Below are 27,547 nucleotides of genomic sequence, written 5' to 3'. Positions count from 1 at the left end.
TTTCAATTTCTGTCAAAGGATTTTTCATCCACTTTTTAAAAACTATTTTATGGACACATTTCTTATTTTGTTTACCCTAATACGTGACCTGAGGTGAAAAGTGGGCTCGATGAATCACCTCTCTGTCACAAAAAGTGTTATGAGGAAATCCTGTTCCTGTCTGTGCTTAAAGGGAAGTGAATTCTTACTTGTACAGCAGTTTATTTTTCTTTTCATGCAGACACCACAGTCAGCACATACATTTGCAGCATGAACCACTCAGATAAGCTGAATCCTTTTAAGGAAATGGCCCCTGAGGAGTTTAGTGGTGGGACAGCAGTGGCTTGTGTGATCCTGGGTCTGTCCTTCTTGGTCGGGGCTCCGGGGAACCTGCTGGTCATCTGGACTATCCTGAGACACGTCAAGCAGCGCTCCCACACTGTGGTGCTCATCCTGCACATGGCTGCCGCAGACCTGCTGGTCCTCATCACCCTGCCTGTATGGATCTACTCCATGGCCCGCTCCTGGGTGTTTGGAGAGGCCTCCTGCAAAGTCATGGTGTTCATGATCAACGCCTGCATGTACAGCAGTGTTTTCCTCATCACCCTCATGAGCGTGGAGCGTTTTGTGGCTGTGCGTTATCCCTTTGTCTCAGCTGGCTGGAAGAGAAAACAAGCTCTGAATAAAGTGCTGCTGGCTCTGTGGACTGCAGCCTTCTTGTTCAGCATCCCTGTCATCCCAACTCAGGTTGTTGAGGAGGATCATGGTGAGGAGCACTGTCTGTATCGCCTGTACACCTCTGAGACCCAGGAGCTTGTGTGTGTGCTGCTGGAGACACTGGTGGGCTACGTATTGCCCTTCTCCATCCTCGTGGTCTGCTACGGCTGCCTGTGCAGCCGGATCACTCAGATGACCTTCAAGTCCAAACGCAAATCCACTGTCTTGATTGCCAGTGTAGTAGTTGCGTTTGCCATTTGTTGGACACCTCACCACATTGGAAATATCCTCTCACTCATCATCCTGACCTGTGAAAAGTCCTTCAGTGATGTGGCACGTAGTCTGGAAAGTGCCAGGAGCACCATGGCTTTCATCGCTGGGGCCATGGTCTTCATCAGCAGCACGGTTAACCCCATTCTCTACATGTTCGCAGCTCGCTCCTTCAGGAGCTCCCTGCGCGACATCGGCATCCAGAAGCTCTTCCGACACATCTCCAGCACCTCCCCGGGTGAAGGCAACAGAGAGGTGTCCTTTGTGTCCAAGAGACACAGCAATCAGACCAACAGCTCTAACTGTGTGTTGGAATCAAAAAACCAAATGAACATATTAATACAAATGTGTGAGAATAATCCATCCTGACATTGAAATTGTACCACTGTCTGTGTAGATATTACTTGTATACTATATTCACTTTCTAAATGAAGAAAACTTTGTCTGAAAGGAAACTAATTTTGTATGAAATTACAACAGATAATCTGTATATCTGAGTTTATCTGTTCAATGCCTGTCCAACTTTGTAAATTCCGTTTTTCATTGTGAATATATATTTATAATTTTTTTTATTTTCGTGTTCTTTATGTCCTGTACTCAATCATTTATGCCATTTAGCATTCAAAATATTACATTGAATAATTATATATGAATAAGCCGTGTGACAAAGTGAAGTTTTTATAAAAATACATTATCTTTTTTTTAATCATTTTGTTGATGCCAACAAAGACACATCGCATTGACTATGTTGTTGATTCTGTGTAACTTCTTTTTGAATTGCCTGCAAGTGTGGGAACAGAGCACAGTGGGTTTTCTGTGAGTACACCAGTGGTTGCGTCGGCCACTTACTATTTACAGATAAATATTTCACTCACAGCTGCAGCTGTCTTGATCAACATAAAGCTTGAATAGCATTTTCTTCTTGCTTCTGTCTTGGAGAACTGTAACAGATCTGGTGCAATCTCATTTTGTGATTGTTAACTCATGTAACAGATTTTGTTTAACATACTGCAAAGTGTCCAGAAATTGTTACTGGTACTCGTGACAGATTAGCTAACAATTGCTACAGACAAGTCATGCTTTCAACTTCCTCTCATTGAAAAGATTGCCAAATGAAAAACTGCATGTTCCCTTTGTTGAGCAGCAGAAAGCGGAATCATGTCTTAATGTTTGTCACAATCTTATAAACCCAAACCTGCACTTTCAAGTGACAAAGTTTATAGTCCATTACTGGTCATTTTAAACATACAAATATATACACCTAAATCTGTTGCTCTAACTACACAGAAATAGTTTTCAAACTGGTCAACCAGTAGATGGCAGTGACACTGTTTTTCATAATGGAGTAATGATATAATTTCACTGTGGTGCCATAATAATGTTTAATATTCTTCACTTTACCATCTTATGTCTTTTTTGACATTTCCAGTGAAATGGTCATGATGAGAATCTTAATTTAAATAAAGCATATTCTGTTCTGACAGTGGGAGAATCTCTGATTGAAAAATAGGATGGCTTGACAAATTCATGGCAAAAATATGCCATACATATAAGTATTCATGAGATGCTATGATTTCTCGATCATAAACTCACTTTGAGAATGACTCACTAACTTTGATTTCAGTTTCACAAGACTCTACACTCTTTTTGAGAGTTACAGGCCCTGCCAGTTCGAACCTCTGGAAGAACTGGCATGCCATATTACTGATTTTCACATGGGCTGTCATTTGTATGCTGCGTTAAAAACACTATGGGAGGGCGCATTGTGAAAATGACTGAAACTAAGGTTTGAATAAACCTGTTGTGACAGCACTCTTCACTTCACCGGATCCTTTGAACATCAGTGAGTCAGGATTATTATTACTGTGACAGTGGAAAATTACAGAGAAAAAAAGGGTGTGACGAAGATGAGATCACACCCGAGAAAAATGAGCTGTATCTTGAGACATGCAAGAAATGTTCTCAGAGAATGAGGAAGCAGCATGTATATAAGACAACATTAGCATTGTGGTACTTTATGTGCCTATTGTGCACATGGCCTTTAATAATAAGTCTATTCACAGTACATACAGTTTAACTGAGTTAACCCATTGCCCTTTCTGTTTTGGCTGTGTTATAGATTATACTGTAGGATAAAACATTGTTGCATAATTAGCTACAAAGGTGAAAAATAAAGCACACGCACATATGACATTGGTATTTAATATAATGTGACATATCAACACTTTTCCCCTTGAAAACCTGCCTCACAGTAATGCTGCTGTGTGAGTAATCACATACTTTTAATATTCAGATTATTGTAATTCTTTTAGATGTAACCCACACTTACTCTGCTGAAGATACACTACACGACAGCACCTATAACAAATCTTGGCTGTGCTGAATATTTACTTGAAAAGAGTTGGAGACATTTTCACCACGAGCTCGCAGGACAGCCTCACACCTCTCACCACATGATAATAAAAGTCACTCATTGCACCAAAGCAAGTTATTTTCTGGATGTAGTTGTGGCTGACACAGGTTGTTTTCTAAACTGTTTTTTTTTTAATACCAATTACACCTGCTGAAAGGGAATGTAAGCTTATCACGTTACTACTACAGAGAGTCTACATGTATAAGCGTGCCCATGATGTCATGAAGATAAATGTTCTTTGCTGTTGTTGCGGTGGTGGTGGTGAAATATCATTATGTGTTTAGGTTCACAGCTCAAGTGTTTCCCACTGTGTCCCTCAAGTAATCAGACTGGTGCAGCTAGAAAGAGTGACTTCACAGAAGAAAGGAGACACAACGAATTACTCCTATGAGCGGGGGATTTAATTGAGTGAAAGGAGATGAACAGAAAAAAGAGCTTTGCATTCACTATAGTCTGCTGGGCTAAAGCGGGAAGAGAAGGGAGCGTCAGCAGCAACAAATTCTGGGAACTGGGCCAAAGACTAGAGAAAACTCCACCAGGCCAGTTAGGACCTGTGAAGTTGTTGAAATGCACGATTTAGTTTGTACATTGTGACTCTTTTAATGTATTTTCTGCTGACTTGCATGTGAACAGAAACATGTCAAAATACAGTTTAATGACAATTACTATTTACTGTATATCATAATACAATGTGATTTTTAGAGGGTGAATATGAATCACAAGTTGAAAGCATATAAAAAAAACAATACATTAGAGGCTTCTTTTCATCATGTGAAGAGCGGATTCCTCTGTTCTTTATTTGTTGTCTCTGTCTCTGTGGACGTGGATGTTTTGCTTTTATTTTCCCTTCCTGGAGTCCTCTCGACTTTAGACCTAAAACTGCTTTACAATGAAACAATCTAATGAAGCTTTCCCAAACAGATGTTTCTTAAGGCAAATTATTATCAGCTGGAAGTAAAGAAATCAAAGATTACAGTGTCCTCTGTGTTTACAGGATCTACCTGTATTAGTTTTTCACGTGGTCTACCAATAAGGAGGTATTGAACAAAGAACAAACTCACATGTGTACATTCTGGGGCTAAAATTGGCTACTGCTTTTATCAAAGAAAGAGCAGACAGCAGGAAGACTTTGCATATGTTATCTAAGGGTGTAAAAGCTCTTTATTGCCAGAAACATGGCAAAGATTATTTCTATGTCTGGGCTACTTTTGTTTAATGTATATTCAGTTAACACAAAACTAATTTATTGGAAACTAATAAACCGTTCAAAACTTTGCCACAATATTTCAAAGGTTTCGCTGTGCCTCGTTGTGGGTGTTCTTCACAAATACTGTTCATTTACTCACCTCTATCAGTGTCAAACATCAGTAGGTTATATGGCTGTGCCTCGGGGAAGCGTTCGAGTCCTGTTTTGCCAGATTACTTCCTGATTCAACAGACCCAAACCAACCAACGAAATTACAGCAGTCACCTCAGCGTCCCGCCCTCACCTTTGCAATCCAGCCAATAGACGGCGCCCCTGGGACTCAGGCCGAGCCACACAGGTAACACGGAGTGGGGGGGGGGGGGGGATAGAAAGGAAAGGGAAAAAAAAAAAAAAAAAAAAAAAGACTCCGGTGCTTGTTATGGAGTTCGTGTGAAAGCAGCACGGATTTCCACCCGTCTTTACCAGTTAAACCAGTATCTCTGGATAGAGCACACTCAAGTACAGCAACAGGTAGAGTCTCTGACCGCAAACTCTTCCGTGGCTCCTCTGAAAATAATCTCCCCCCTTTTTTTTTTTTTTCTCTCTCCGTTTATCTCAATTGAGTTTCCAGCCCTTTTGTTCGCTCTTCTTATCACTTGGAAAAGGTGAACCCTCGTGTTATTTTTTATTTTAATCTTTGCTTTAATTGTAGTTTTTTTTTTTTTTTTTTTTTTTACCCTTGTGGTCCCTGATGGCTTCGCACAGTGATACTCTGGTGGTGTTCTTTGGGGCAACAGCTGGTGCAAATGGGGGTAAACTGGGTTCGGATGAGAGGGAAATAATTCTCTTGGTGTGGCAAATTGTGGATCTACATGAGAAAAAGGTACGGACCTTTCTGACCTCCTCTCCCCCCCCCCCCCTCTTCCTTCCTTCGTTGTACGGTTTCTTATGTACCCAGAGTGTTTGTGGCATTAGTGTGTAGCTGTAGAGGAACAGTGCGTTTTGACATTTAAATCAACACGGTGTGCTCTCTGTGACCGACTTGCTTTTCTCTCGGGCGAGCTAACGCTACGTCGTTAGCTCTCATCTTTTAAACAGGTGTGCAACCAAAAAAAAAAAATAATAATTGAAAACGAGCAGGTGAGAGGTGTAACTTCACCCAATGGAGAAAGCACACCCTTTTGGTTTAGCATGTCAGCGTCTCCACATAAACAACGCTTTATATGGACAATTAAGTGCTTTTTGCTACTACATTGTCAATTGTTTGACTTTTCTTTTTTTTTTCTTTTCTTTTTTTTTTAAAGAGTTAATGTCCTGTATGTTGGGGGCTGTAGCCTGTAATTGTTTTTTCCCAAAGTTGTATTCTGCGCCATGAAACGCTAAATCCCTCCACAGGTGGGGAAGCTTCATAAATGTTTTGTGAAGCCAGACACTTTGGATCTGACAGACCAGTGCAAAGAGGAGACAGGACTGACTGTGGAGGACATTGTCAAAGCTGAGCCCCTGGACAAAGCTCTGCAACAGGTGAGTCTCACCGGTCACTTAAATCACAAATAGGCCTTTTTTTTTTAAGTTCAGGTTGGCATTTCACTGATGTGCTGAATTTATACACGATTAAAATCACAACATCCACCTACTTTACACAATCTCTGCGGTGTCATTATGAAAAATTCAAAAGCTTATTAAACCCAGAAAATGTTCCTGTGACAGATTTTGCCCGGAGCGTGATGTGACTTGACAAGCCTGCCTGGGTATTAAGCTGCAAGCTAATGTGAGGAGTGTCAAATTTCCCTTATGACCTTTCTAGAAAACGGTCTTCCACCTGGTTGGGATGTGTCAGTGGTTCGGCCCTGACAGGTAAACTCTGCTGACAGTTTGTAGAAGCTCAGGAGCGAGGATGGGCAGAGCCCGGGGTGTCTTTGAGATAAGGAGGCGTCGCAGGTCTAGTCTTGCCTCGGCCTGATGCGTGCTGCAGACATCTGGAAGGCGGAATGTTTACCTGCTGCCGTTCCTCTGTTTTAGGCTGCAGGACAGACGGCAGGGGAGAGGCGTTCAGGTCCCATCTCCAGCACCTGGTTACCGCACTTCTTTAGGCCCAACATGTGAATTTGGTTTCTTGGTCCTCCTGTCAAGAGGTGTGTTTTGACAAAAGTGACGAGGTTGCCAAACATGTTTTTCAGCCGCCCTTGCGAGAGTGTTTGTTTGCACTGGCGTCACCTTTTTCCGCCCGTCTCGTGTGGTTCACCGTTTAGAAACCTCTCATTGTCATGGCGGACTAATGTGCTGGCATTGATGTTGGTGCCGTGGTTTGAATGCATGGCCGTCATAATCATTTTTCTTTAAATTCTTCCTGGTTTTACAGCACTGATGCTGTTGGGGGTTGTACACTCGACACGAAACGTACAGCTGGTAGAATTTCACGATAGTTTGGCCTAAATGCTGAAGTCGTTTGGGCCTCATGCAGATCGGGTAAAACTTCAGCTTCAGCCACACTTGGTTAGATCGTGTATGCTGAACCTTCAAATATTAACCCAACTAATCAGTTTGTTCTCTCCATACCTTTTGTCTCGTCGGTTACTTTCGATCTCTATTGGTGACTCAGATTAGTTTCGTCCCTGTTGAAGAGGGCAGAAAAGAAAATGGACATTTTTCCGGATAGTGAGAAGTTTGTGTTTAGAAGCATGTGGCTCACGGTTGTTTATGTTAGATGTGGTGGCCCTTTCCAACTTCTTCAATGACAGAAGGGAAACGAACAGCTGCCTGTTATTGGTGGGCTTGTCATTGCTAACCTGTGTGGTCAGAGCCCCCGAGGACGTCTGCTGCATTTCTTTGGTGAAAGATTTATTTAGGCAGAGAGGGCTGGAGAGATCAGGGCAGTTAAACGCTTGGCTCCCATACAGTTTGCCAGATATACAACATATCAATGTGATAGTGAATGCATAATGTTTAGCACTTGGATCTGCACATGCTTTTGTCATTTTAAATGTGAAAATGAACTTCTGTCTGTTTTTCCAGTCATTTAATTGCATATTGTTTCTACATGGGGCCTACGGACACCTTGTTTCCTTTAATGCTTTTTCATTATGCACAAACGGATCCACAGTAAACATTAACAAGTGACCCTATTTTAAGTGGTAAAACAAACATCATTATGCAGCAGCTTTAAAGATAATACACTTGTACTGAATTGTGATGTGTATCAGAAGATCTACAACATTTCATTTATTGAATTTAATCAACATAAATTAAATGCTAGTTTTTCTGACTGTACAGTCTTGGCTTCAGTCCCGGACCTTGACAGCATGTCGCAGCCTGTGGAGAGTTGCATGTGATGTGAAAACGCGCCGTCACTGTGGTGAAATTAAAACATTGTGTTCGTGTGCTCCCCATGTAAAGATTTTTTTTTTGCCCGTTTTGAATCATAACCAGAAATAATGACTGCTGCATTTGGCCAGACATGTTTTAACCCTCTGAAGTTTCTGGGATTTCTTTTTGCTCATGTCACATTTTTAATTTACCGTGGACTCGTGTTTCTTTGAGTTAAGGGAGTCCTGCACCTCTTTGGAAACTGCACAATCATGGCTGGCAGTACGGAGAACTCGGATATCTTTTGTACAGTATAATACAGTTACGTCATAAACAATAATAATAAAAAGAAAAAACATAAGTGGAATTTCTCGAAAAAATAATGGTATTTAGATATACAACATTTTTCCAAGTGTTAGCAATATTGGGGAAAACAGGGAGGGGTTTCACATGTTATACATATTGAATTATTTATATTTTTATAACCTCTCTGTGATCTCTGTCTTCTCCTTTGTGCTCCAGCTGCACTTCAGTCAAAAATTTGCAGAATTTTGTCCAGTGACTCTTGTTCTCTGTCCAGTCATTGAATGCTTCACTGTTGCGCTGAGGAGTGCAGAAATATTTTTTTTTGTTGTTGTTTTTTTACAGGATCGGCATTGGGTTTAAGGAAAATAGATTAAAGTGATTTTTGACAAAATATCACTATTAGATTTGGCTACTTTTCCTGATGGAAGCGTTCAGCGCAAATGATTAGTTCAAGAACTGTCAGACGTGAAAATCTGATGATAATTTTTTTTGTCTTTATAAAAACATGCTTTTCGAACCTGCCAGTTGGTTGTGGAGTTCAGAGGGTTAAGAGATGTATATAAAATACTCTACTTTTAATGATAGACTGTCTAATAGGCTTTTTCCACAAATTATCAATTTTAATCATTTATCTTGTCATGACAACAATATCTTGTCATGGTTACAACAATAAGTCTGTGTTTAGGAGGAAAGTGTCTGAAATCAAAAGGAGAGTTGTTATTTACAGTGAAATACACGGTGCAGTGAATGAACAGGCTCTACTGTGGAGGAACAGTTGCACTTATTGTGTCCATGTTTGTGAATTTTACACATACTGGTAAACTATTGTTTAGCACCGCAAACTCTTTTCTTTTGTTTCTTTTTTTTTTTTTCTTCTTTTTTTAAATCACTCCACTGCAAAAAGATGCTGACTCTCTCAATTTCATGGTATTGAAGAAATTGGGCTCCTTCAGAAAAAAAACCAAGCTCATGTAAACTCGGTGAAAAGTGTTTTAGCTATTTAATGGAAAACTTCAACTCCAGTTGTCGTTGCACCATTTTCCCTCAATGATTTTGGCCCCGTCGCAAAATGCAGAGCGAAAGAAGTGCGTATTTAAACAGTTGCCCACATGGACTGGCCCAACACTCCCTGCTGCTCTTATCGGAGTTTGTTTCAGCCACCACCACCCTACCTCACCTCTGCATACAAACAGTCCAACTACTCCAGAGAGCAACCTCTGATAGGACCATGTTCAAAGGCCACTTCCTCCCCCTCATCCATTGAAATGCCTTTCAGAGGGAGAGCGAGACAGTATGTTGCAACAGTAAAATGTGAGACCCCTGAAATCATTTTGGAGAAACAGATGTTGATTTTTTTTTTTTTTTTTTTTTTTTTTTTAATTAAACTGAAATAAATTGTGTATCTTCCAATAGTAAGTAAGCAATATTGTACAGAAATCATGGCACAGCTGTTGTTGTTTTTTTGTTCACAACCAGATAGTCGTCTATTTTGGCAGCTTGTTCCAAAAAATTACACTACATAACATGTTGTATTTCATTCTTGCACAATATCCCTCCTTTAATGTAACAGTTATAACCATGTTCAATAGATGATGTCCATGGAAAAATTAAATATTGCTCATTTAAGGTTGAGTAACTGAAGTTTTTACTGTGGTCAGTTAATGAAGTTATCTCAGTGCCTGTTATCTTTTACCTTTTATGTCGTCAGTGCGAGATTTGTTTTCCGTTCTGCCTGTTTGCTCAATTTAATTGTGTTTTTTGACACTGAGGAGAAAGGGAGAGGGTGTGTCTCTCCCACTTCTATAATATTTGCTTTTCTCAGTAATCCGGCTTTAGGAATAGGCCAAGGCGGAGCTGCATGCACAGCTATGAGCAAACATTAGTCCTGTTGTCACTGTAAACATGAAATTGTTCAGTATGGCTGGGCTTAAAATGTGCTGCTAAATTAATCTATAAAACTTTCGAGTGTCTTAGTTTGGGATTTTTGTGTTTACGGTTGGAGTGGTGAAAGCTTTGGGCATTATGCTGATGTATGCAAACTCCTGAATGGAAAAATAACCACCTTTCACCTGATGGACATGCACACAATTTGAACATTTTATGAGGTGTAGACTGACTGATTGACAAAGTCCTGGACTGAAGTTGAAGAATTGTGCCTTTTTTTTTTTTTAATATAATATTTGTGAGTGTAATGATTAATACATTGACCAAAGATGGTTTTCATCCTGATGAAGAAGGAACAGCAGGTATGGTATTCATGTTTGTTGCCCACCACCTGTAAAGCACATACTGGTGTGCATGTGCCCTTTAGAAATGTCTGTTATAGTAATTCAATTTCTTTTCTGTGATTTATGCTTGAGTTAAGAATTATCTTGGTGTTTTTTACACTGTTGAGCGTGTGGTAATATCCTTTTTACACATTTTTACGACTTGACCTGTTCTTACTCCGTTTATGGAGATTAGGATGTCATCCAATTATGCTGTTGTTCCTGTGGTAACACTGTCAGTTTAATAACCCCTGTATCAGATCACTATGCAAACATTGTGATTTCCCTTATTCAGTTGCTCTTTGAATATAGCAAGTGTTGCATCACATTGGAGGTAAATACATGCAATTCAGTTTGGCAACCAACTCCAAGGTTAGAGTTTCCCACTACAAATACACAGACCTTCCCTCTAGATATATTGTTATTATGTTAAACATTGTAGGAACATTTACACGGAGAAATAAAACAGGCTCAGTTCAAAGAATGGTAATTAATGTTTTTTTGGTGACAAAGAGGAGCTGCATAGAAAGAAGATAAGTCAAGTTTTGAAAGGAACTGTAGGTCCACTGGTGTTCATGGGGCCCACTGTAAATAACCAAGCTGTTTTATCTTTAATGTTTTGTGCCTCCTTAGTGTTTCTGTCCAGCCATCCTGAATCCCACTTAATCTAACCCTGAAGCATTTGCTCCCTTGTTCGCAGCTTGTTGGCGCTGCCAAATAGCCCTGCATGTCTCTGACTGTTAGGGAGCATGCCCCAACACGCATCTGTAATACTCCCTCACTGTCTAAAGGTCTGTCGTATATAGCCAGTGGCCATGTGAAACAAGTCAGTCAGAGTTGAAGGTGGTCCCATATCCAGATGGTCGAACTGCTCTTCCAGAGGTGACTTGAGTGTTGAGGGAAGAATGAGGGGGAACTAACAACTTTCTGAAGTGGCTAATGGCATAAGCAAATGGTCATCTCCATCTAGCATAGGAACATTGACAACACTGAGAGACACTGAAGTCAGTGTGACTCAAGAGAACTTTCAGGATGTCATTTATTATGCAATATTTGTTTTAGTTCCCACATTTGTTTTAGTTACCACATCCTCTTCTATAACTATGGGCTAAATGGGTTATATATTTATTTATACAGAAATATATGTATAAAAATATAAATAAACAAATATATATATGTATATATATATATATATATATATATAAAAAACAAAACAATGGCAGGTTGTGGATGTTCGATGAAAGATAGAATGAAAATATAAATAAGAAGGAGAATATATTTTTTTTAGCATGCTCTCTGAATTATTTGTCATGTCATAGTAAGTATAAGAAGCCAGATTCCATGAAAGGCAACTTGTTCTAAATCAGACCGTGCTCATTAAGATCAACACTAAATCAACTCGCAGTTGTTTGTGAAAGTGTTACTAGTACTGCTGATCTCAGAGAATGAACAGCTTTCACTTGTCTGATGTTGCCTGTGTGTGTCGGTGACTCTGAACTAAACCCAAGCGATGCCTGATGTACAAAATGTTCGCAGCCACTCTGGGCACACAAACTCAGATAATTTGATTTTACGGTATGGGAAGCTCAAGTAAATGAGTACCTGGGGAAACATTTAGCACTTATTTGGCCGACCAAACTGGTGCCAAAAAAACTGAGCAGATATGATACCTGATTTCACCAAAGGACTTCGGTGGTTTCCCCGTCTTGCTCCTGGTCTGCTTAGCGCTTTACATAATAATCTGATAGTATTTGAAGGTTTTCCTGGTATGACTCTGAGTCTTTGGGGCCTTAGTTGTCAAAAAGTGTCTTTATAACCATCTAACATTGGGCTTCTTTCTGAGGCCGTGTCACATGAAATCATGAGAACATTGTTCTCAGAAATGCAGTTGTCTGAATGTCTTAAACGCTTCCAGCAGCAGGTTGACACAACAAAAGAAATGAGGCCCATTGAATGTAGTTGTTATAAAGAAACGTACAAATGTGGGAGTTGCTGGTATTCAGGAGTGGGTGTTGTAGTTTACGTAAAGGGGAGACGAGCAGGTTGGACTCGTATGGGCTGTGTTTTTTTTCAGGTTGTCTTGCAGCGACTACGTGTTGAGCAAAGAGAAGACTGTGATCCTGGTGATTAGTGGTGTGATCATTCCTCTCGTGTCTGCGCCCTCCCTGACCAAGCAAACACTAAAACCGGTTAGACAGCCCTCGTTTCTAATGAGAAACAAGCAGTCAAATGTCAAACACAACACCAGCCATTTCTCTGCCTTCTGATTCCACGTCTGTCGCTCTTTTTTACATAGTGGATCGCAGTAATGTGAATCATATTTGAGCTGTACTTTAAGTCCCAAATTAATGGGAGTGAAGTAATCCAAAATCCATTATCTTGTTTCCTTTTTGTCTTTAAAGACGCTTTGATGTGTTTTTTTATTTTTTTTATTTTTATTGCCAGTTGTACTTTGCTATGATAGATTAAAACGGTAATAATAAAGGCCATGTTTTTCCTTTCTCTTTTCTCTGTTCCATGGTACAGTTCCAGCAGTCGGTGTCATTAGAGGTGAAGGGCCTCGGCAGGAGTTCGTACACACTTTGTGTGAACAGTCCCCTTATCATTCGACAGGCCCTCCATCCCGAAGCCTCCAAAAAGGTGATGATTTCCCTCTGTTGTTCCCCAAACCACCTAGTGGTGGCACCTAGTGTCTGGGCAGCCACATGCCCAAACATTAAATTATGAAAATGTTCTTTGTTCATTAGTTTCCAGGGAGTACCCAATATCCATATTAGATTACCAGACTGTCATTTTGTCACACTAAATCAGCTTATGTTTGTTTCCTCCCATCCAGAATCTTGTCCTGCCCGAATGTTTCCTCTCATTTGTGGACGTGAGAAAAGAGTTTCACAAATGCTGCCCGAATGCCGGCTCTGTGCAGCAGCTCTCCCTCACCTCCATGTTGGAATGTATCCTTCGTAAAGCTGCCCACTGAAATTGGAAATTTTTTAAATACTTTGATAAGCAGAACTGTAATCACAGAGTGAATTGACTTTTCTTCACCAATTCACTTCAGGTTTATGAGCTTAAAAGAATGCAAGCACAAAATCAAGATAACATGTAAAACCGGGCATCGACCTTGACGGTGTGCACAGATGTTGGTGTTCCTGCTGTGTCAGAGCAGCTGATGGGGGAGAAGGCGGTGAGGAACATGGTGCAGCTGACTCTCTGCATCCTGGCTGATCCCTACAGTAAGTAAGAGCCAGACTTTGTGTGTGTTAACATAGTTTTACTACCTTTTCATATAATCAGTACTGCGACTGCTGAGATGAAGTCTGTGCATTGTCACACAAACTGTCCTGCAGCTTTATACTTTTATGGAAACTGGAAACCCACAGAGAGCACTTGACTAGAATCTGTGGTAGTTCATTGATTGTTGAACAATGTCTTGATTATGTTATTTCTATTTAAGAAGTCAGACATTCTTATATCAGTTTAGATTTTGTTTTGTGACCACATCTTAAAAAGTGTGTTTAAAAAAAACAGCAGGCCCTCTTATTCTTCATTAGACAATTTACTGCTGTGCGGGCAGAAGAAAGATGACTCCAGATATGTTACAGTGCAGATAAATCAAGCTTTAATATGACATTTTCCATCTTGACTGTGGCCGTCCCCTCTGGCTTCACCCACTTAATAACAGCCAAGTGTGCCTTTGGGTGTGATAAGTTACAGGAATGCGGAGCGCTCTAAGTTGAGACTGCCAGTCAGAGTGAACCTCCTCCCTACACGGGAGACAACACTGTTTTGGACCTCGGGGATCCAACAACGCATGAAATAATACAAGTTTGTCTCATTTTATTTTTTAGATCACAAGTTCTCCTGTGTTGAAACGGTGAAGTACAAGTTTGACTCTGGCACATGGTACGTATGAACTTTCAATGCACATCGCATACATTTATCTTGGTCCATCTCTGTGGGCAAATCCTTCAGCACCTGTTAGCCACCAGTGTTGTTAACAGACCAACAAACCCCCTGAACCGTGTTCAGATCTCAGACCACGGGCTCTTAGCATTGATTACAGCAACAAGGAAGCCACAAGTGTGTTATTAAGGCTGTCCAACTTTGCCATCAAGTGCTTACCTGGATATCTTGTAGCAGAGCACCAAATCCTGCTGCTCTCGGAAAGCCAAAAGCCTATCACCTTGACAACCGTCTGACATTTAATCATGGGAGCGGGTTGCTGTGTTAAGAACCTACTGAGTGGCCTCTGTCTCTACAGTCCGTGGACAATTTGTTCAACTTCACAACAGTGACGCTGTTTTTGCTCCCTCATCATCTGCAGAAATACTTTTAATCATCAATGCTAATTATCGCCTCTTCACTCATTGTGTTTTGTGTAGCAGCAAGACGGAGCCAGTGGACAGCGAGACGGTGATCAGAGCGCGAGGACTTCCATGGCAGTCCTCCGACCAAGACATTGCGCGCTTCTTTAAAGGCCTCAATATTGCCAAGTACGTTGGACTTCACGGGGTTCTTCCAACAGCCTCATTACTCTGAAGCACTAAACCTAAACCTCTGTTACTGCAGAACATTTCTAAGTGATTTTTTTTTAATTTTTTTTTTTTAATTTTTGGAGCTTTCAGTCCAGAGTTCAGGGTCCTCTCACTTTTGGTGTTGTGTTTGTAAAATCTGTTCTGAAAACTTTAATGTTTGTTGGTCATTATAAGATACTTGTGAAACCTTAAAGGAAACATTTTAAATAGTTAATATCTTTAATAGGCCCTCCTCATATTTACCAATAATAATGATGGCTTTTATGGCATGGCTAAAAATGCTCCCATACCTGCAGTGCTAATGACATTTCCATTAGCCTTGATTGTAGTTAAGGTATGATTAGAAAATGTTATATACTAAACTAAAATGGATATTATGAACACTATAAAGGCTAAACAATATATTGTTAGTGTTGTCATTGTAAGTGTGTTAGCATGCTAACACTTAGCTGAAAGCCTTGCTATGCTGAAGTGCAGCTTTACTTACGTATGGCAGCAAATCGAATCTGGTTAAAATCTTAAATATTCACAGAAATGTTTTTGAAAAATAACCCGTAATGGTTTGACATTTTGGGGTAGCTTGGGGTACGCGTACTAGCTTTCTTGCTGAAAGTCAGAGGAGATTGATACCATCACGTTTTCACGCACAGTGAAAGCAGTATGTAGCCGGCAGCCGGTTCACACATAAAAGGACTGGAAACAGAGCAGATGTGACTTCAATTGGTACGATTCAGACACACTGGTACACTGATGTAGTTAGTTTTGGACAGAACCAGGCTGGCTGTTTGCCGCTGTTCTGAACCATTTATATTACTGACATGACTGAAGCAGAGGTGTGAAACTAAAAGTAGAGGAAACTTTAGTTTCATATTCAACTAAGGATGTGTATAATGAACTGTGCCCCTTTGTCTGAATGTATCTGTACACTTGTGTTTTCAGAGGCGGTGTGGCCCTGTGTCTCAACGCTCAGGGCAGGAGGAATGGCGAGGCATTAGTCCGCTTCATCAACTCCGAACACAGAGACCTGGCACTGGAGCGCCACAAACACCACATGGGCAGCCGCTACATTGAGGTTAGTTTCAGCACATTTACTTAATGTTCACTCTTACTGGGATTGTAATCTGTAGTTTAGTTTTTTGTGTTTTAAAAATAGTTGCTTGGCTGAACACTCTTCACGTCATTTAAGTCATCAGACAGTCAAGGTGTATCTAAAGGCGTAAACTAATGATGAATATATTATCAAGAAATGACTTGATACCCTCAGGCTTGATCTGACTGGAACCCCCTTTACTGCTGTCTTCAAATTGGAGATCTATAATTTACCATTCTCAATTTGAAAGCAGAAGAAAGTGTCTGCTACCTCTTTGAGTTTGATTCTTGTTTGTGACTAAATTCAGTTTTCCTCTTTTCTTTTTCAGGTCTACAAAGCTACAGGAGAGGAATTCCTCAAGATTGCTGGAGGTCAGATTTCAGATTTTTTTTTTTTTTCTTTTTTTGTCTCCTCATGTCTGCATGGTCACAGTGAAAGACTCTGTTAGTGTGAGGTAGCATTCAGTTTCATGGCTTTCCTGCACACACACACACACACACACACACACACACACACACACACACACACACACACACATCTGTAAAAGTGCAGCTCTTTGGTGGCCGTAAATGAAGGGATCTCCTTTGCGTTCTGGCTCTCTCTCCTATTACCTGTGTCCTTGCCTCATCCCAGTGACTCTCTAGCCGCTTATCTCAGACTAATGAAAGACGCTTTGTGAGGAGCAGCCCCCCCATCCCTTCCTCATCTCCTCTTCCCCAGATCAACCCCTCAGAGGCCAGTTGGAGAGAAATTTCACTCTGGGCTAACAGCAGCTCACCTGTTCACTTCAGCCTGCAGCTCAACTCCCCCTGAGGGACAGGGGGCTGACGCCTGGTGAAAGGCCCGACTCAGTGCTGATACAAAGGGGTGTGAAGAGACAAAAGCAAGACCTGGGGCCTCTGGACAATTGAGCAGCAGCTAGCAGTAACACAGGACAGAGATAGCAGACAAAGAAACACAGTCAGCTTACAGTTGCTACGAGTCAGACCCTGGACTTTACTCAGATGAGTTAAGATCAATACAGACTGACAGCAAACTGGACTTTTAAGCAAATAGTTCAAGCAGACAAGACACAGTTGCATTTATTCACAGAAATGAAAGCAATAAACACGTAAACAAATACACAAGACAAAATGTTTGGTGTGTGGGCCGACCACATTGCTGTCATGGAAAATGAAAATTGATATTGCGACGGTTTAGTCTGAGGATCTTAGACGAATTACCATCAAGTAGAATTAATAGATATGACCGTAAATCTCACGGTTTGAGGTAGAAGAAACACGGCAATAATACTTGCATCTCATTTTTTAAAAGCAGAAAGAGTGGAAATGAAATGCGAGTGCCTGTGTAATGGAGCCAATGAATGAGGCCGACATGGTTCAGCCGGCTGTGCTCGTGCACACGTCTCTGGGTAAACGTTAGTGTGACACTTAGTGGATGTAAACCAGCCACTCGCCCCGAAACCAACACACTGCTTTTTATTTTGTTTCTACTACATTGCTGTTCTAACACTGGATGGGGTGAAGCTTGTGATCATTACTTTATTCACTACTGGTTTTACAAAATAGTAGACCGCATGTCTTTAAATGGTTAATAACATAAAAAAAAACATGATACTTAAAAACACAAATGGGATGCAAAACGCTTCACTGAAACTACTTTTGATGCAGACTCTGAGTTTGTAGCACAGTCGATCCTGGCAGGGCACGTTGAATATTTGAATCATCGCTGGCCTCTGTCACTCCAGGTACATCTAACGAGGTGGCCCAGTTCCTGTCCAAGGAGAACCAGGTGATCATCCGCATGCGAGGGTTGCCATTCACCGCCACTACCCAGGAAGTGCTGTCCTTTCTTGGCCCTGAGAATCCAGTCACAGATGGAACAGAGGGTCTGCTCTTTGTCAAGTACCCTGACGGACGGCCCACCGGCGACGCCTTTGTGCTCTTCTCTTGTGAAGAATACGCCCTGAATGCCCTGAAGAAGCACAAGCAGATCCTGGGGAAGAGATATATTGAGCTGTTTCGCAGCACTGCAGCTGAGGTGCAACAGGTAAATTCTCCCTTTTGTGTTGTTGCTGGAAAAATGTTAATGCTGTTAATCACGACAGATTATTAAGACCGCCCTCTGGGAAAATGTGCACACTGCTTCAAAGGATTCAAAACGGATGTGATGTAAGACGGAAAGAAGGCCGCTGGTGCCGTGTTTGGAATTAAAGGTGGTCGATACACACAATCAAATTTAGCCTGTATGAAGTAACTGCTCTAGATACTAACGCAAAGATACTAGAGACTAAAAATAACAAATAGGTTTAAAACAGTGGGGTCCTGCAAACATGGAGGTAGTTGATGCAGTAGATAAATATATCCACCTTGCAAAGATAATTGTTTTTTTTTGAATGTAAATAAAATGACTTGAAGTCCATAACAAGCAGGACTAACACATATCCAGTAATATAAAGCAAAAACAGAGAGCAGAGCATCAGGCCCAGTACTCGACTTCCTCGCAACTGTTGGGAGGAGTTGAAGAGCTCCGTGGATGAAGGATCTCCTGACTGTCTGTTATTTATGGGGTTGAGTTGTGGAATTCCAGAAATCTGTTTAAAATAAAAAAAATAGTAAGACTCAAAATATTTAGAAGGGAATTTGTAGCTAAAGTTTTTCATTTTGGACATGGACGTGCTAGTGTGGTCCTTGGCATTCATTGCGTTAGTATTTGATACATAACAAGCTAATCAAGATAAGCATCACACAAACAAATCCATTCATTTTGTTTTGGATTATTTATAGATGAGAAAAAGGATCATGGAAGAGCCTTAATTACAAAAAAAAAAAAATCCAACAGCTGCTTCCCCGTCAGAAAGCTTTCCAAAGACTCATCTCATGACAACACAGAGAAGAAAACGTGACATCAAAAGTATGTGTTGAAACAGTCGAGACATCCAGTAAATAAATTGAAGGTGAAGTTTGCACAACTCAAAATGATATCGATATCGTTGCACAATGTATGTTCCTTTTTTTAATCTCCATGAGAATCTGCCGTCATCTTTTTGTTTATTTCAAATTAGCGGGGCATCCTTCATTTTTCTGTTTTTCTGTCTGTGTCTCTTTTGCACATGCAGAACATTTCAGTGATTCCAGTCAAGCCTCCTCTTTCACTGCTGGAGTTTCTCCGTGAAGAGATCAACTTTTTTTAATTTTTTTTATCACCGGTGATTTAATTGTTAAATGAATTTGTTGTCTTCCAGGTCCTGAACCGCTACATGTCCGCGCCTCTGATCTCCACTCTGCCCCCTTCTCCCATCGTGCCCGTCCCGGTCCTCGCCACACCTTCCTTCCTTCCGACGGCCAGCTGCAGCCGCGACTGCGTACGCCTCCGTGGTCTGCCCTACACCGCCGGCATTGAAGATATCCTGGAGTTCATGGGAGAGCACACCGTTGACATCAAACCCCACGGGGTCCACATGGTCCTCAACCAGCAGGTCAGACTGGTGGGGACGTGTCCCAGGCACATGTGTAACTGCAAAGGTCCATTTCTGAAAATGACTATGATATTGTTGACGAAACCTGGAGCAGCAGTGTTTGTCGGTGCAGAACAGCTCACTATATTGTGTTATAATTATCATTTACCTGACAGAGTTGCCTGTTAATTAAATTTTTTTTTTTTTTTTTTTTTATTATTACTTCAGACACATGTCACGCATACATGAGATGTTGACGGTGTCTTCCTCCTCTTTCTGTGCAGGGGCGACCCTCTGGTGACGCCTTCATCCAAATGAAATCGTCTGACAGGGCCTTCATGGTGGCCCAAAAGTGTCATAAAAAGACGATGAAGGACCGATACGTCGAGGTCTTCCAGTGTTCTACAGAGGAGATGAGCATCGTGCTGATGGGAGGAACCCTGAACCGCAGCGGCCTCTCTCCTCCACCCTGCAAACTTCCTTGTAAGTTAAACCCACCAAATGACATTCAGTAAAGGCTCACCAGCGTCCCAGAAGCGACTCGAGTCTATTTCTGCCGGAAGCCGCTCGGAGAGTAGAGCAGATCGGCCGGGCTGGAAGTTTGTGGAGAAAACAAAATAAAACTCCGGGAATTAAAAAAAATAAAATAAAAATTATATATGTGTGTATATATATATATATATGTATGTATATATGTATATGTGTATATATATATGTATACGTATACGTATATATATACATATATACGTATACGTATACATATATATATATATACATATATATATGTATATATATATATAAATAACACCCATGTGCAAACTCCTGGTCGTAAAAAAAACTTTACCGTATCACCGTCTCCACCCGCGGTCTCAATTTGGACAAGAAATGCGTTTTCCTCCCGCTGCAGACACAGCATGTGAAATACTTGCACAATAAATAGGAGGATTCATGTTTTTAATGACTAAAACACAGCAGGCTGTATTAACTTTGTCTGCAGGCTGCAGCACAAAGTAGGAAATGACGACAATAGCCACAAAACGGAAAAGAAGCCGTTTAACAAGGTCTACCTGCCAGCAGCACACGCATCAAGGAAACACGACCAAATAAGGAAGGAAGATAACGCGGGCAGAAAAACGCTCCGCGTCCGACACGCCGCCGGTTCAATATGAAGCGCAGAGGACGCAACAAAGTCAAGTGTCAAAGTGACGAATGTAAAGTTACTCCCACTTCCCTCAGCCTCGGCTGTACTTTGTGTTTAGTGCTAATTGGCCAATGTTAGCATGCTAACGGGCTAATCCAAGATGGTGAAGATGGTAAATAGCGGTTGGTGGAAAGCTGTCTGTATCCGTGTTTGACAAAGTCCGACTAGTTGAGTCAGCAGTGAAACTCTTTAGCCCCGAAAGCAAAATACTAGTTCAGAAATGCTCTTTTTTTCTTTTTTTTTTTACAAATTTTTACTTTTCATATTTAAGATGTGTTTTCTGGACAAATATTTAAATGATCGAGTATGTCACTGCACCACGGCCTGCTGATGAGTGGTAGGAACATGCACACTACCAACGCCATGTCGCTGTGCGCTGTCTGTGGTCTCCCCCTGAAAATAGGAGGCAGGTTTAGACGGGGCTGAATGCACCTCTGATGGTGCACTTTGCTCCGTTATGGCTCATATCTGTCTTTGCTGCTACAGATTAGATTGGGAGAAAGACGGCAGCATTTTCCTTTTCTGTGTGTAATGATCACTGATTAACAAATGACAACTGTTCACCCTCCTTTTTTTAAATTTTTTTTTTATGTATTAAATAATTAGCCGATGAAGGCGGTTTTGCATTTTCACTTTTATTTGAACTAGAATTAGAGTTTTGTTCTTTTGCTACGCGATTTGGACCCGGACGCACCTGGAAACGTTCAAGCCCCCGCAAGGTCAGCCAGCGGCGTTGTGTCACCATGTCGCCTGGTTGGCACTGACCACAGCCTCACACAGATAGTGGCTGTTTGTATGTAAATACATAATACCATCATTTGTGTGTGTGTTTACATTGCAAGTGTGACGGTCTGAAGGACACCGTGCGCTTTGCAAATACAACACCCGGCCCACGGAAAGGCTTTCAGGACCCCTTTCCAGCCCCCCCCCCTCCCCCCTGTGGTGTCCAGAGGAAAGATCCGACCCCACCCGGGTCTCATTGTTGTAGTTCTCACTTACAGTTTGGCCTGGTACAACTATTACACAATTTCCTGATGGCGATTATATGCTGTGGTTTAATGGCACACGAGTGGAGAATTAGCATCACCAAGTGTTTATCTCCAGACGCTTAACATGTCTCATTTTCACCGACCGCTTTTCCACGAGCATCTATTGACGAGCGAAGTGAAAGATGGTCCCAGACGACATCTTGAGTTGACTTTGTTTTGTGTATTAAAACCCCTCATGTTCAGTTTATAATGATAAAAAAAAGGGACTTCTTATCACTCTGTCCATCATTGTCTTTGCCTCTCTCTCTGTAGGTCTGTCTCCACCCACAGCCTACGCCGCCTTCCCCACAGCACCCGCCTTCCCCGCGGCACCCGCCATGCTCTCTGAGGCGGCCCTCTACCAGCCCCCTCTGTTGGCTGCTCCCAGACCTCCCCAGACCTCCGCTCACGGCCCCGCTCACCCTCTGGCCTACTACCCCCACCAGCCACATCTCTACATGAACATGAACATGAACTACACCGCTTACTACCCCAGGTCGGTACCCGGGTCGCCGTGGCAACCTGCCGAGCCTCCGTGCGTGACGGCTCGTGCGCGCTTGTCTAACATCTGACCTCCTTTTACGCTCTCTTAACTTTTCTCCTGCTCCTCTCTCCGTTTGCCCCCCAGCCCCCCGGTGTCCCCCTCCACAGTCGGCTACTTCGCCGCACCACCGGGGTCCATGGCAGCGGCGGTTGCAGCTCAACCCCACCATGCTGCAGCAGCTGCCTCTCCTGGGCTGCCCCAACATGGCGCCCTGGTCAGGATGCAGGGTCTGCCCTACAACACCGGAGTCAAGGACATCCTCAGCTTCTTCCAGGGATACCAGGTCAGTATCAGCAGACATGTAAACCTGTCAAATAATGATGATTGGTTTCAAAATGAGCAGCAATATTCTGGAAAAGCCCGCTGCTGTATGTGCTACGTGGTGTAGTTTTGAAATGTGGAAATGATTTCAGCTGGTTATGTGGAACGCACTTTTAAGTTGCGCCTTCTTCCGAGAAGGCCCGTTGCAGCGTTGCACTAAGTTCAGCCGAGCTTTCCCAGCAGTCACTTGATAAAGGTGGGGAAGTTAAATGCTGGCCAGGACAAATGTTGTCGTTGGTTCTTGCATTGTTTACTTAATTATGAACGCATCCCACCATCCGAAACCCCAGATGATAAATCTTCTACCTGTTGGACCACTGAGCGTGTTTCCACTGGTGCTTTTTATTGCAAAATCTCCCCACAGTACTATTTATTAAGGGACTTGTGTGCACTTGTGCCCTCCAAACCCCCCCTCCCCCTCCACCCATCCCCACCCTCTTTGCTTCCCATATTTATTGCTGCCAGCCCAAATTAGGTGGAGTTCACTGAAACAGGTATGAACCCTGACAGGTTTGGCCTCCAGACGGTTTGCAAGTCGGGGAGGGAGGGAGGGGGGGGTGGGGGTCGGGTTTGTGTTGTAGTTGTTGTTGTTGTCGTTGTTGGGGCACAGATCTCGGGACTGCTTTTGCTCTTTATGGTTAATGTCATTTAGTACCGGTGCAACCCTTTTATACTGTGTGTGCGCGTGTGTGTGTGTGTGTGTGTTGTGTGTGCGTGTGTGTGTTGTGCGTGCGTGTGTGTGTGTGTGTGTTGTGTGTGTGTGCGCGCGCGCAGACTTCAGTTCTGACTGTTGGCTGAACTACTGCAATTGTATCCTGAACGCAGTAAGTGTGTGTATTTCTGGCTACGGCAGCGTCTCTCACTTGACCTGGGTGAGAAAATGGTTTCCACACAAGCGCTGGTGTCCTGGACCACAAACTACTGCTTAATCACTCTGGAGTTCACACGCAGCCTGTGTGTGTGTGTGTGTGTGTGTGTGTGTGCGCGCGCGCGTGCGTGCGTTTGCGTGTGCGTGTCTTCTTCGAGCAGGTTTTAGAGTATACAGATGTGTTGTGTAACATGTGTGAAACCGTGTGCAGGCCTCCCCCCCCTCTCCCTCCCTCTCTGACTGTGTGTCCATCATTGTGCTGTCTGTAGTACGCCCCCGACGAGTACAGCAGCATGGTTCAGATGAGCGAACAGGCCAGGAGTCTGATTCAGCCCAAAGAATGGCTCTGTCTTTAGGGACTCACCCCCAAGGTAAGAAGAGCCTCCGGACCCGAGGGGCAGAGTGGAGAGGGAGGGAGGAGGCATTTCCTCCGCTTAAATAACATCCACACGCCGCACGGGCTTCTGCACAGCATCACGCACACAAACTGGCGAACGCAGCTTCAAAACGCCCCAGCAAAGTCCTGAAGTGGTGATTCGCTGGTCCAAATGTTGAGGAGCGGGTTAAAGGGGCGAAAGCTGTTCTGAATGATTAGATTCATTTAAAACTGTATTTCAGTGTTTCATGAATAATAAGGGGGGGAAAAAACAAAATTTTTTTTTTTTTGAATGACATTTTCACCTTCGAATCACCAATTTCGCTTTTACTGGATGACGTTCAACGTTTTCCAAGACATTCTTTTGAATTATTCATCGACGAATCGGTTCCCGTGTTCGGCGTCAATCCGCTCGCGCGGCGGAGACGTATTCTTAAATCCAGAAGGTGTCAAACTTCAAAGTTTGTGGACAATTCGTAGGACTCGGAGTCGCTGCCGCAAAACTGTTTTTGCGCCGGGACCGAAGCGCTGCGGCGCAACTCGTCATGCGCGCCGTCGCTCCGTCGGTAAGATGACGGGACCGATCCGGAGAGAAGTGCGCGCTCTAACCACCAGGGGGGGCGTAAAGCTCCTGACCGGCATGCCGTCCTGCTGCTTCTCAATCTGCCTCTTTAACTCCAGACTTTCCTCCTGCTCAGAGCGCTGATTCCCGATTCCCGAGCTCGTCGCACCGACTCGCACGCGCGCCGGCGCGACTTTCAAGTCCTTGACACTTTCTTCAAATTCGGTGAAAACGGTTTTCCTTCGAGGATAACCGAGAGCTTTACAAACCTCTGAGCTTTTCAAATGGGATTAAGTGTCAAAATGCGCCCCCCCCCCCCCCCCCCACGATACTGAAGCACTACTCTGAACTGAACCAGAAACCATGAGATACTTTTAACATCGCCCCTTTTTTAACAGGAGATTTAAGGATCACGGAGGATGTAGAGACCGCAACATAAATGAGTCCCGATTCAGCAACGCTCCACTAAACCGCCTCAGGCCTTCTTGCTCTTCCTCACGACCTTCTTCGTTTCTAGCGAACGTTATCCCGAAAGCGTCGTCCCACTTTCCCCGCGTCCCTCTCCGCTGCTCTGACACGTAGTTCCGGTCGACTTCCTGCATTTCGCTGCTGCCGCGACCGCTGAAATTTTCATATCCGCACGTCTCGAGGAATCAAATTATTTTGTTTGTTTTGTTTGTTTGTTTGTTTGATTTTTGTGCGAGGCAGGAATTGCATGCAGACTACCGGATGAATCGTGCGCGCGGTGTAACAAGCAGCTTTGTGGGATTCAGGTCTTGGAGGACAGCATGTACTCTGCTTTGACTCTCTTTAACTCTGCCCGTTAATCCTCTCTTTTCTAACTGGACTGCTTTGATGAGACGATTATCCCTCCTCAGCTTTGTGGGCTCCCCCTGGTGGTTTCAGGCTGCAGCTGCATGAAAATATAGTGACTTCTTCACTTGTGTGTGTGTGTGCGTGTGTGTGCGCGCGTGTGTGTGTGTGTTGTGTCTTTTTTGTGCAGCTCCAGTCAGACGCCGTTCTCATCTTGTATAACTTCAGTGGCCAGTGCAGCGGCGAGGCCTTGATCACCTTCCCCAGTGAGGAGATGGCCATGCGGGCCGTAGCCGAGCGCTCCAACCACCCTTTCTACGGCCAGCAGGTCCACTTGGTTTTCTGTAACTGACCACCAGCCCCCCCTCCGCCTCTCTCCGCCAGAACGCGTCTTTTCCGATAACGGCTCCAGTAGATTCCAGCCTCTTCTCTTTTGCCACGACCTGGTCCCGACGCTCCTGAAGCTGCTGTCGGAGTTTGAGCTTCCGCAGACTTTTCCGGTTTCCTGCTGGGCCGGTGACTTTGTGGATGTCGTGTATACGGTGTCTGTGCACTTACTGTAGTAGCTGGTGGTGGAGAAGAGGTGCGGTGGAGCCTGGACAGATCGTATCAGTGGCTCTGCGACGCCGAACCTGCAGGTATATTTAAAACCTCTACATGTGTATCCCTTAAAACTGTACAGATGTTCATCCTGAAATGCTTGAGGCTGTAAAAAAAACAACAACATCAACAACACTTCTACACACAATCCTTGCTGTACATTTCTGAACATTCACCCTTTAACCGCTGCAGGAGGTTTTCTTATGGACGTTAACGCTGAAACGTGTGTGTGTGTGTGTGTGTGTGTGTGTGTGTGTGTGTGTGTTTGTCTGTTTGTCTGTCTCTCTGTGTGTGTGTGTGTCTCTCTGTCTGTGTGTCTTTGTGTCTTTCTCTCTCTCTCTCTCTCTCTCTCTCTCTCTGTGTGTGTGTCTCTCTCTCTCTGTGTGTGTGTGTGTGTGTCTGTTTGTCTGTCTCTCTCTGTGTGTGTGTCTCTCTCTCTGTCTGTCTGTGTGTCTTTGTGTCTTTCTCTCTCTCTCTGTGTGTTTGTCTCTCTCTCTCTCTCTCTCTGTGTGTGTGTCTCTCTCTCTCTCTCTCTGTGTGTGTGTGTGTGTGTGTGTGTGTCCCATAAGGACTGTTTACTAAAACAACAGTGAAACTCAAACTATCCTCCTTCGATGTCATGAATGAATTTGAAAGCAGCTTTGAGCTTCAGGGGCGACTTCACACTAATCTTCACCACAGCTGTGCCGCTCTACCGACTACTGCGTACCTATATTTTTGTTTTGTTTCTTGTAAAAAGCGTAGATGACATAAAACGCGTCATCCCAGTTCGACTTCTTCAAAGCACTACAGATTTCTTGTTGCTCCAATCACTGCGTCAAGGATTGGAGTGTCTTTAGCAGTAACAAGATGAATTGATCCTATTTTTTATTTTTATTTTTTTTTGTGATTTCTTTACAAAACCTGAGATTTTGTTAATAAATGTAAAAGAACAGAGGTGTTTTGTTTTTTTCCTCCAATGATGGACCCGAGCTCCTGTATCTCGTCTCCAGACGATTTCCAACAATCAGTCTGCAGCGTGCTTTAATTCCTGCTTCCAACCGGAGTACTGTGTAAAGCTGCATGATTTGTTTCCTGCGACAGAGCTGCTGACAGCGGTCTTAGTTTTCCCCCCATCTGCACCGTTGCCTACATTACCCAGAGTGCAACACTGGCCCCTAACCAGGCTTGATCAGCCTCTGGTGGAGGAGGACATGTTTGTTTCCTTTGTTGCGAGTTTGAGACTTGCATGACTTTAGATCTGTATATAGACTGTACACAATAAAAAAAAAAATGTTGACAATGAGCTACATTTCATTTGTTTTTATTTACTCATGAATAACAAAAATTAAAAAAAAATAAATAAAAAAAAGCTGAATAATCACATTGCAACTATCAGGAGGCCGCCGCTTTTCACATCAATATTTAGTAATGACACACAGGAAACATCCAGTTCCTGCATCTCTTTCAAAACATCTGATGTTTATTTCAAAAGACTTCTTGTAAATGCAGAGTGTTCAGTTAAGATTGCGCAATAATAGGTTGTGTAATATTAAATATGGTTTCTATCGCAACAACAGTGTGGACGTGACAAACCTTCTCCACTATTACTGACACTGAGGAGGTCATCTGTTGATCCAAGGCTCCATGAAATAAAACTATTCTTTAAAAAAAAACAAAAAAAACGTACAGCAGACTTTCATGCAAAACACAAAGAACCGAGATCTGC

At 42.8% G+C, this 27,547-nt stretch overlaps 2 protein-coding genes across 4 annotated transcripts; both read left to right on the top strand.

The window, feature by feature from the left end:
* Window positions 1-241: 241 nt before the first annotated feature.
* Window positions 242-2,768, top strand: LOC138212992 (leukotriene B4 receptor 1). The gene has a single exon (XM_069173767.1). It carries the CDS (start codon window positions 250-252, stop codon window positions 1,333-1,335), a length of 1,086 nt encoding a protein of 361 aa, XP_069029868.1. The 5' UTR covers window positions 242-249; the 3' UTR covers window positions 1,336-2,768.
* Window positions 2,769-5,012: 2,244 nt separating this feature from the next.
* esrp2 (epithelial splicing regulatory protein 2) lies at window positions 5,013-27,124 on the top strand. Of its 3 annotated transcripts, XM_069174389.1 has the most exons (16): window positions 5,013-5,448; window positions 5,961-6,089; window positions 12,971-13,084; window positions 13,281-13,395; window positions 13,582-13,677; window positions 14,293-14,347; window positions 14,827-14,937; window positions 15,919-16,051; window positions 16,398-16,440; window positions 17,817-18,118; window positions 19,314-19,547; window positions 19,811-20,009; window positions 22,029-22,251; window positions 22,384-22,582; window positions 23,758-23,859; window positions 25,430-25,517. In XM_069174389.1, exons 1-15 carry the CDS (start codon window positions 5,317-5,319, stop codon window positions 23,842-23,844), a joined length of 2,172 nt encoding a protein of 723 aa, XP_069030490.1. In that variant the 5' UTR covers window positions 5,013-5,316; the 3' UTR covers window positions 23,845-23,859; window positions 25,430-25,517. The 3 variants fall into 3 exon arrangements, with proteins under 3 accessions (XP_069030490.1, XP_069030492.1, XP_069030491.1); XM_069174391.1 differs by lacking the exon at window positions 23,758-23,859 and having other exon boundaries at window positions 25,430-27,124; XM_069174390.1 differs by lacking the exon at window positions 25,430-25,517 and having other exon boundaries at window positions 23,395-23,815.
* Window positions 27,125-27,547: the final 423 nt, after the last annotated feature.

Source organism: Embiotoca jacksoni, unplaced genomic scaffold (assembly GCF_022577435.1).
Source record: "Embiotoca jacksoni isolate LCO1_2020_lvr unplaced genomic scaffold, fEmbJac1.0.p SCAF_6, whole genome shotgun sequence".
In the NCBI taxonomy this organism is placed as follows: Eukaryota; Metazoa; Chordata; class Actinopteri; family Embiotocidae; genus Embiotoca; species Embiotoca jacksoni.
Note: the sequence above shows the minus strand (reverse complement) of the source record. Positions and strands in the feature narration are given on the sequence as shown.